Raw genomic sequence first — 9,545 nt, forward strand, 5'->3', positions numbered from 1 at the left:
GTTAGCTTAGCGACTAGGGAGGGAGGCTACTTTCAGCTGGCTGGCTCGCTAGCGAAATATCTGTCCGATGCAGGCCATCAAGTGTGTGGTAGTGGGCGACGGGTAAGTGAACCTTTTTGTGTACATTAAGTTTGATAACTTTTGGTTCTCTCTCTAGTTAATTTATCCTCTAGACTTTTTGAATCACTGTTACGTGGATGGCTAGTTATAACCCGCTACGCCAAGTAGTAGCAACTGTTGGCGTCCGAGACCAGCTTATTCTAAGTGCTTAGCGCAAGCTAGCTGCGGCGTTAGCTCCCTGCTAGCATCTGGGATACATGGTCGGGAAGGACCGCAGAGTGGCAAAGTACGGAGCTGACTCATTGACGATTTTTGACATTGATAATTAATTTTTGTCAAGATCACGTTACTTATGGTTTGGATTGGGTATGTTAACAAGTATTAACACCTGATTAAGCCTTTTAATGGGGTAAATGTTCATACAAAGCACATGATTTCACGTTTTGATTGTTTGCTAATTCAGTATTACTTTTGTCATGATCCAGAGACACCGATTACAGAGTAAATACACAAAGGACACTTTTTTCGAATTCCATCAGACAACCAAAAACTAAGCGCTAAACTCCTAAATAGAAATTGAAAGTACCCAGACCAAAAATAGACGCCCTTCATTTTTGGCATTCCTGTTCATACCGTATGTTGTTATTGTTCAATGGTGCTGGGAACGATTGTCCAAAAGTTTAAGTGCCTTGGCACCTAAAAAATTACAAGCATTTGAACTATTTAATGCAAACTATATTTAAATGTTATTTTGTATTCTTCCAGGGCTGTTGGTAAAACATGCCTACTCATCAGCTACACTACCAATGCCTTCCCCGGGGAGTACATCCCCACAGTGTAAGTAGCAAACACAAGCCAATTTTCTTTTTACTGATCGACCGGAGCCTCTTTTGTCCTTTTACATTAGTGTTCTAAGTGTACACATACTATATAATTCAAAAGACTGCAACTCTGTAAACAATGTTTGACTTTAGGTTAACAATGTTTGAATTCATGGCATTGTGCTGTTAAATATTATCTTAAGGAGTTCCCTAGAGATATTTTATTATTAAATTATTAATTTTGGGAGATTCATTGTTAACAATGTCATCAATAAGATGCATCTTTTGACTTCAGGCAGAGTTAACTGGCTTAACATTCAGCCATCCTGTGTTTGTAACCATAAGTCAAATGTAAAATCTCTGAACCCTGTGTTTCAGCTAGTTTTAGAAAGCTGTGGAAAAAAAGAAAGAAAAGTGTTTTAGGAAGGGGTGGGGCGTGTTATCCCCATGGTTACAACTTTGATAATTTTTAATACTGTTGTTGTGTTTGGGGCGTTATAATGAGCGATGTTGTATATGAAATATGGCAAACCCCATGGCTTAATATTACTGTTTAAAATCTAAATTCCTCTAAATAGTCTTATTTTAGTAAGTCACAAAGTTGTCACAAATGTTGATGATCATATGACATTGCCGTGTTTAAATAAACAGATTTGGATTCACTGCCCCCTTACAACAAATGTTTACATTTAATCTTTCCTCAGCTTCGACAACTACTCTGCAAATGTGATGGTAGATGGGAAACCGGTGAATCTGGGACTGTGGGACACAGCTGGGCAAGAGGACTATGATCGACTCAGGCCACTGTCCTACCCACAAACGGTACACTCAAGTGCACATGTTTATATACAAATGTATTACAATAGCCTGTTTCAGAGCACTGTTTCCATAGATGGGTGTCAGCTGAACAATGTCAGTGTGACTCTGGTGAACTGTGTTGACTTGGTTTGGCTCTTCATTGGTCAGGGTCTTAATCCCTTCTGAAAGCAGGCTCTTGGGGTCTGTAGTGAAGGGTTTTTAATATACTATGTCTTGCAGCAAGAAGTGAGTGTGCTGGTTGTGCTCTTTCACTTTCTCAACACACAGTTCTCTGTGCTTAAAGCAATGCCTTGCATCAGAAATGGGGGATCACTCTGGAAGACCATACATTGTGGTTTTAACGAATGAATGGGGTCTCTTGTCAAGAGGGGGTTGCTGGTACTAGCACGCATGATATATTCTTGATATATATTTGAAGGTTTGCATTGGTTAATTTTGGAATTTGAGTTTATAATCAACTTTTTCCTTTTTAATTAATGTCACATCTATCTACCTTTTTTCAGGATGTGTTCCTGATCTGTTTTTCTCTAGTGAGTCCAGCCTCCTTTGAAAATGTCCGAGCCAAGGTGAGAAGTCATTATCTTGCATACAAAACGATTATCGTCTCCTAGATTTGTCTTCAGATTGTGCAATCGCACACCCGGTTTAATTCCTGATTACATTCCAATCATCACTTTTCAAAGGGGCACTCTGGTGTAAGTGTGGGCAGTTCACCTGAAACGCCCCTAGCTACAAGCTCTGACCACACCCCCTCCCTCCCCCTCTCTTCCAGTGGTACCCAGAGGTTCGCCACCACTGCCCCAACACGCCCATCATCCTGGTGGGCACCAAGCTCGACCTGAGGGATGACAAGGACACCATTGAGAAGCTGAAGGAGAAGAAGCTGAACCCCATCACCTACCCCCAGGGCCTGGCCATGGCCAAGGAGATAGGTGAGCTTTACAATATGGAGTGGTTTAAATGTCATTTGTTTGTGTTCTTATTTTACCCCAAAAAGAAAAGTAACTCCCTTTAGTTATTGCAGCCTTGCATATACAACGATAAAAGGGCCCACTCTCATGTGATTGATTTATCCTAGATGAATTGCAAGCGGGTCATAAAGGTAATGCTTATGCTAATCAACAGTTGTACAATAAAGAAATTAAACAACAATCCCAGATAAAACATTTGACCTTGGGTAGTTAAAGCGATGGTGTTTTTGAGTTCCTGCCAATGCCAACTTCGTATGGTCATACTGTGCTCCAGCCTTTCTTCCCCTCAACACATCAGTCACTCATGCCCTTCCTCGCCACCAGGCGCGGTGAAGTACCTGGAGTGCTCAGCGCTGACCCAGCGCGGCCTTAAGACGGTGTTCGATGAGGCCATCCGGGCAGTCCTTTGCCCGCCCCCCGTGAAGAAGAGGAGGAGGAGGAAGTGCATGCTGATGTAAACACGGCAACAGGAAAGGGCTCCTTTTGTGAAACATTTGGCTGCAGTCTGAGCTTAACTATTTCAAAGGGGCAAGAGCGCAAAAATGGGGTGTTTGTGTTAACTGACGAATTACTTGATTGCTGCCTGGCGTTAACACTTAAAAGAACAAGCCCCATCAGATGTATTCATTGCTATTCCCCTAACACTAAGAAACCCTCACTTTTTTTTATTAACTTTTTCATTTAATTTGAAAAAAATAATAATATGACACTAATTCCTTCTCTTTCTCACTTCAGTAGTTGGCTGTTTTTATTTTTTTGCTTCCACTGGAGAACCCATTTTTGTTTACAATTAATCTGCTACATATGAGGCTTTGCCAAAGTGAACGGTTATGTTTTATCTCCTGTATTTTACCTCAACATCCGGGGGGGTGGGGGGAGAAGAGAAACGACTGAACTGTGTATGTGAGGAAACAGCTAATGAACTCTAATTGACTGTAACACTAGAGAACAACGTTGGCATCAGTTGGGATCAGTACAGATCACCCTCTGACATCTCCCTGTTGATTTATAAATCAAACCGTGCTTATTGTCGCAGTGCACGGCTGTCATCTACACACTGCAGCCAGGCCAACCATTTCCCCTTTGTATGCTAGAAAACCAATAGGTGACAGCTCTCTCTCACGTTGTATGTAGAAGTATACAAGTACCAGTGACTTGACTATCCCGGTGCCGATTGCTCCCGTCTCGGTATTTTTTGCACTGAAACAGAACCAACAGTGTTTCGGATTGAAGAGAGAGAGAGAGAGGGCGCGAGTGTGCTCGCAAGTAGGCACAATGAAGTCTTCTGTAGGAGTGCTTATTCACGAGCCAAGAGAGAGAGGTTGAAGGCTCCTCATTGGCTGAATCTACTTTTGAGTCGTACACGACATCCTGACGCTACCGTGTCATATAACGTTAACGCGTAACATTATTCAGTATAGCCTCCATATGTTTTGTAACTGGATTAACCTTCTTGCCATAGTACTGTCGCCATCTCTGTAGAGGTGTTGTGTGGCAGAAGGCATGTTGACCTGGGCCATTCCATCGCCGGGTATATAACCGTATTGTAAGTTCACGTTCGAGAGTCTTTGTTCTGTTGCATACTTCCAATGATAATTTCAGGACTTTTTAATAGATCTGCTTTTTCTATTCTTTTTAAATGAGCATTGTTCAAAGGGCACAGTTGCATTAGAGGAGGCGATTTAACTCATTAATTCTAGCAGTGTTCCAACTGAAAAAATGAAAGCACACACTTTTATCTTGCTAAATGTGTGTTTATTTTTGACAATGTAGCAGAATTTTTTTAAAAAGCAAATAAATTCATTTAAAATTGTCCCTTGTATATGTCTATGACTTATTTGACCTGTACAAACCAATAGGGTTGTTATTATTAGCTGCATGTTTAAATTAAGTTCTACGGTTCTCGGAGACAATCATTTATTAAGATATATTTTCTAAGGCACCAAATGGTAATATCCATGGCATCCATTCCTTCTTTGCAGAGTCCTGTATTTATTCTGTGGCCTCACACCGGTCGAACACAAGCTTGGCAGACACGGCATCCTCAATTCCCAAACCTATAGCACAAAATAAAATGTGAATGTTTCCAAATAATGTAAAACACACAACACTGCATGGTCAATGCTTTTCTAAGTTAAGTAACTTATTTTGGACTTTGTTTTTTTTTTCCACACTGTTTTACTAATCAGTTACAGAGACTCTTGTTGAACTCTTCTCCAGTAAGTAAGCCTCCGGATGGGTGAGATTTCTCTGTCCAGAGACGTCTCTAGGGCTGGAATTGAAGACTCACCGAGAGATTTGAATACTGTGGTCTTTTCTCTGAGGGCCGGTCTCGTTTCGTTCAAAACCTCCCCAAGCTCTGCAAACACTGTGGCCTAGAATATATGCATGCATAAAAAGGTAACAAAGTAATGTAAATGGAATTGGCAGGGACCTCACCGTACAACATTAAGATTGACATTTGCTGATACAATATGTATTATTGTAAATATAAACATTCTGTAACAATCTATTTGTTCGATTTTCTTTTTCCTTGCCAATCCCTAGCAAAGACGCATGTTTGACGATATGAAAACACACCTAAATATTGAAATCTCAGTAAGTATTACTGGTTATTAGCAACTGACAACTGACTTTTTTTTCCTATTAACAAATTTAGATAGATATTCAAAATGCTCAACTTCAGCACTGGACTACCTACCCCAGACAGGATGACATCTCCTGACTCGGTTGTGGCACCTTCCTGGCTGTCCACATACACCACAGCCTCCCTCATCAACTCGTCGTCCAATTCACGCCAATCTGGCCTGCAGGCCCCCACCGCTGCTCCACACACAGGTGCAACCGCATAGAGGAATGTGAATTGATCTATGTAGTGTTGCAGTTTAGATGTTCATAATTCTGTTACGTTTCTGTTTACCTGCCACATGGGCCCCCTGTTTGATCCATTTTCCAAACAAAATGGGTTGGGTTGCCCTGGTCACAGTCACTATAGCGTCTGCATCTTTTACAGCCTCCTCCACCGTAACACAAACTTTCACAGGACCAGCCACAGATAGGCTGAAAGCCTCCGCCCTCGCCCTCGTTCTGCTCCACACACGCACCTATGGGGGACACGCAACATAACCAGGCACCCTTTGGTGCATTGCTCAGCCAAACCTGAAAGCGGCATTATCCTTCAAATACTGTACCTTGCGCCGAATACTACTTAGTATTTAGTGATTATGGCGACACTCCATCTTAGTATTTAGTGATTATGGTGACACATGGTGACACACACAATCATCTTACACAAGGTTTGAGTTTTGGCTGACTAGTTGACATAACTGTAGCCTACCTCTTTAAAAGTGAATATTTCCGTGAAGACATTGTAGTGGCTGAGGGCCTCTTTCCCTGTTCCCAGGATGGCCAACACTTCAGCCTGGGCAGGCATTAACCACTACAAGCCAATAGACGTATCAAACATGGAAAAAACGTTAACTGATTTCAGGAGAATAATGGATAACAATGAAAGTTAAACATTAAGTATGAAACACTGTTTTACAAAGAAACTTTATAAACTTGAAATAACCTTTTTATATCTTATTATTGTCAATATGGAATGTATATTGACGAGTAGGCCTATGTCACGATCAAAAAGAAAGGTAGGACTACTTTACCTTGGCAGAAATGGCCGATACTGCTGCGGTTCTCATAGCGGTGATGACTTCTCCATCTATTATCTTCAATGGCATAATTTTACTTTTAAGCACAATTACCATACTAGCAATGAAACTTTACCTGCACTTGTTAACTTTTTCCATTGCAGCCAAAATCAATTTCAGTTTGAAAGTATTTGTTTTTGGGAGAGTAATCGAACCTGGATTCTTTGTACCATTAATTCAATGTGGTCCGGACTGGGTTAGGGCTCACAACATCACAAAATTAGTAGTAGGCCTACCTATCTACTAGGTCCTCTGCACAAGATTCCCAGAATTGATGCTACATGCTGCAGGTTTAAGGTTCCCCTAACTTAAGGTGACCAGATTTCTGAGACAAAATCCGGGGACATTTTGGGTTCTGCGTTCCGGGAACAGCCGTAGCCGGGGACAGGTCACTGAAAACGGGGACTGTCCCCGGAAACCGGTGACGTCTGGTCACCCTACTCTAACTGTGTCGAGATTTCCCCATAGGGGAACTGTCTGGGGGTGGGGCGTATTGACCACAGACAATACGCTGTGGTCTGGTCTAGTCAAGTCATCAACAGAGAATTAACGGGAATATGCGTGAGAGTAGGTAACCCTGCTACTTACAGCTTTGACGTTTCCATACTCTGGATCAAACAAGAGCACAGTGGCATTTGTGGACGGAAGAGTTGAACCGTCTTCTCTCTTGTAAAAACACACCATCTTGGTACTCAGGATTCCTTCTTGTTCCATGTACGTAGGCATCAGTCCCATGAATCTGATCACCAGTTATTCACAATAAGATTGTCATCCATAAATGATTAAACGGTATACAATAAAACAAACGCGGTGTTGAACCACATGCTATACATATGTGCAGACATATCACTTACCCATTGTATTTGCGTAAAGGCATCACGCTGCGTAGAGGTTGAATTATCTCCGAACTATTCTTTCTGGAGAATATTGCCAGCGCTGACTCCAACCTTGGAATGAGATCTTTGTAACGCAAGACACGTTTAACTTCATCTCTCGATATGACAACCGGTGGACTATCCATTTCTGCACGACGAGAATGAGGTCAAAATAGATACAACGCCAAAGTCGGTAGGAGAGTTGAGTCAGGAATTGAATGTCGTAACTATTAGCTGGGTCTGCCGGGAGTAGGCGTACCTGTAAAAACGGGAAAGCTTACTAATCACGGCTTTCAACTAAGGACTGGCATTACTTGTACTCCAAGTTTTATTGCATTGTTTGCTGCGAGAATTCTTCCCACTCCGAAATACAAGATCTCAAACAAAATCTATGCTTACTTTAGGCACAGGTGCACTTTAAAACGGGCGTGCATTTCATTTCGTGCGAGATCATATAATTCAAAAATGATTAATTTGTATTGATTTATACAATTTAAATTAGTGAGATAAGATATAAAGGTACTAGTTTAGAATTGCAGATTTGAACTATGAACTTTACATGGCGTTCGTACGGTGCACAACATAAGTCCAGTAACTCAATATACGTTACGTTTGGTTACCCAACTGCCCCACGGGGATAAAGTTTACTAAAGACTATATAAAGACAGTTGTGCCTGGTTCGTATGGTGTTTTATGTCCAATAAATAACCAGTGGGTGAAGGTTAGTCTTTACAGGACATTTGGAGACCAACTGGTGACATCACAAGCGAGCGTGTTAACAAGTCTGCTTGATGGATTGAGCCATATCCTACCTACTAGTTAGTGAGCCAGGGAGTTGACCAGGGAGAGGCTGCAGCTAATCTCTGACGTATGTCACCGGTGGTATGTAATATTGCAAAATAGCTTGTAATTACTAATCCATCCAGACATAAAATTGTACAGACACAGGACTCAAAAAAAGGTTTTATTACAAAATATGAATAACCAATGAAATGTATACCATTTCAATATTTGGTCACAAAAGAAAAAGGGAATTTCAAGGTCTACCCGAATACCATCATCTTACATAATATAAAACAAAAAGACAGTGAATACTATGGCGTAGCTTTTCCCATCTTTTGTGCGTCCTAAATAAGACTTACACAAGCAGTCTCTCAATGGACAGCTGCACAGACTGAATTTGAGGCTTCAGCTGAGAGCCCTCCTTTATTGTGACAGAGGTGGCAATGACGGGACGAGACACCCCACACGCACGGCCCAAGGCCTGCTTGGAGCGCACAAACACGTATGGGACGTTCTTGTCTTCGCAGAGCAGCGGCAGGTGAAGAATGATCTCCAGTGGTTCAGCATCAGCTGCCATCACAATGAACTCTGAGATGCCCCTGTTCAGGGTCTTGGTGGCTGGAGAGGAGATAAAGTAGATATGATGAAAGGGAAAACTATTTCGTAGTTAGTTTAACACCAAAGACTTATCGAACAGACGTTTATAGCCCATTTCTTGGGCTATATTGTTAAAAGTATAAAAATGGCGGTGAAAGTTAGATCAGTCTATTCCCACGCCACTTCCAAACATTTAGGGTGTAACGTTATGTGTGTAATAAGCATATGTCAAAAGGCATACGTGTCGTGTAATAGGCATGTTGTAGGACTCCATTTAAAATACACAGCGGTGCTGAGATGCGGCAAGAGCGACCCGACTTCAGGCTTGTATGGTTTGCCCAGGACACGTGTAAATAAAAAGGCATGCATCATGTGTATACGGACAGCAGAACGCAACACTGCGTGACAATTCTTTTACGAAATTAAGCGAGAAAATTACCTTCATTGGCCCCCTTCCTCAACTGTTTGTAGCTGGACGCCTGCTGCACGAGGTCCAGGATGGTTTTAGTCATGTTCGCGTCGGCCAGTGGGTAGGCCTTGGGGTTCACTTCAGCTTCAGTCTACCAACAAACAACCAAAAAAAAGACATCAGATTACAACACAAACTATAAATCAACATAATCACCAAGAACTCGCATCAGATATAATCGATAGTTCATGCTGGGAATGGGTTAACGTTACGCTGTTAGCCATCATGGTTAGCTCGCTAGGCTATAACTCACCATGGTGGAATCGTTTTTTAAATGTTCCGGTCCCCTCGGCGAAGTGCTTCACGGAGGACTATTTGCCTTTCCTCGAGTGTAAAAGGAAAACACAACTAAATGTTATGAAAAGTGGCTAATGTGTCGTTGTACGGCTACGGTTTCTTGAAGCTGTAACAGTCAACTATGCAGTACGTCGGATACACGTGTGTGC

At 41.8% G+C, this 9,545-nt stretch overlaps 3 protein-coding genes across 3 annotated transcripts in view; 1 reads left to right on the forward strand and 2 right to left on the reverse strand.

Annotated features, from left to right (window-relative positions):
* Positions 1–4,484, forward strand: part of LOC311366928 (ras-related C3 botulinum toxin substrate 1) — a 4,691-nt gene extending 207 nt beyond the window's left edge. Inside the window, exons 1-6 of the mRNA XM_084485710.1 lie at positions 1–102; positions 826–897; positions 1,586–1,703; positions 2,204–2,266; positions 2,473–2,632; positions 2,996–4,484. The exon at positions 1–102 is cut by the window's left edge and continues 207 nt beyond it. Coding sequence (XP_084341836.1) covers positions 68–102; positions 826–897; positions 1,586–1,703; positions 2,204–2,266; positions 2,473–2,632; positions 2,996–3,129 — 582 coding nt within the window. The 5' untranslated portion in view covers positions 1–67 and the 3' untranslated portion in view covers positions 3,130–4,484. The remainder of the gene's footprint in view (positions 103–825; positions 898–1,585; positions 1,704–2,203; positions 2,267–2,472; positions 2,633–2,995) is intronic.
* A 104-nt stretch (positions 4,485–4,588) lies between these two features.
* Positions 4,589–7,468, reverse strand: crym (crystallin, mu). The gene is made up of 8 exons (XM_084485708.1): positions 7,230–7,468; positions 6,964–7,114; positions 6,331–6,393; positions 6,009–6,110; positions 5,592–5,775; positions 5,373–5,494; positions 4,962–5,046; positions 4,589–4,728 (listed from the first exon to the last, which is right to left on the reverse strand). Exons 1-8 carry the CDS (start codon positions 7,394–7,396, stop codon positions 4,664–4,666), a joined length of 939 nt encoding a protein of 312 aa, XP_084341834.1. The 5' UTR covers positions 7,397–7,468; the 3' UTR covers positions 4,589–4,663.
* A 733-nt stretch (positions 7,469–8,201) lies between these two features.
* On the reverse strand, positions 8,202–9,545 carry snu13b (SNU13 homolog, small nuclear ribonucleoprotein b (U4/U6.U5)). The gene is made up of 3 exons (XM_084485717.1): positions 9,353–9,545; positions 9,070–9,190; positions 8,202–8,651 (listed from the first exon to the last, which is right to left on the reverse strand). The coding sequence occupies exons 1-3, from the start codon at positions 9,353–9,355 to the stop codon at positions 8,389–8,391; spliced, it is 387 nt and encodes a 128-aa protein (XP_084341843.1). The 5' UTR covers positions 9,356–9,545; the 3' UTR covers positions 8,202–8,388.

The sequence above is a fragment of the Micromesistius poutassou genome (genome assembly GCF_964030765.1).
Source record: "Micromesistius poutassou genome assembly, chromosome: 21".
Taxonomy (NCBI): domain Eukaryota; kingdom Metazoa; phylum Chordata; class Actinopteri; order Gadiformes; family Gadidae; genus Micromesistius; species Micromesistius poutassou.

Bases quoted from the DNA above. Each gene is read 5' to 3' on its own strand.
- crym (XM_084485708.1), bottom strand. From the start codon at position 7,396: ATGGATAGTCCACCGGTTGTCATATCGAGAGATGAAGTTAAACGTGTC. The intron at 5,776-6,008 runs GTAGGCTACAGT...TGTCCCCCATAG, and splicing joins AAATATTCACTTTTAAAGAG to GTGCGTGTGTGGAGCAGAAC. The intron at 5,047-5,372 runs GTAGGTAGTCCA...CATATATTCTAG, and splicing joins GAGATGTCATCCTGTCTGGG to GCCACAGTGTTTGCAGAGCT.
- snu13b (XM_084485717.1), bottom strand. The intron at 8,652-9,069 runs GTAATTTTCTCG...TCTCCTCTCCAG, and splicing joins GAGGAAGGGGGCCAATGAAG to CCACCAAGACCCTGAACAGG.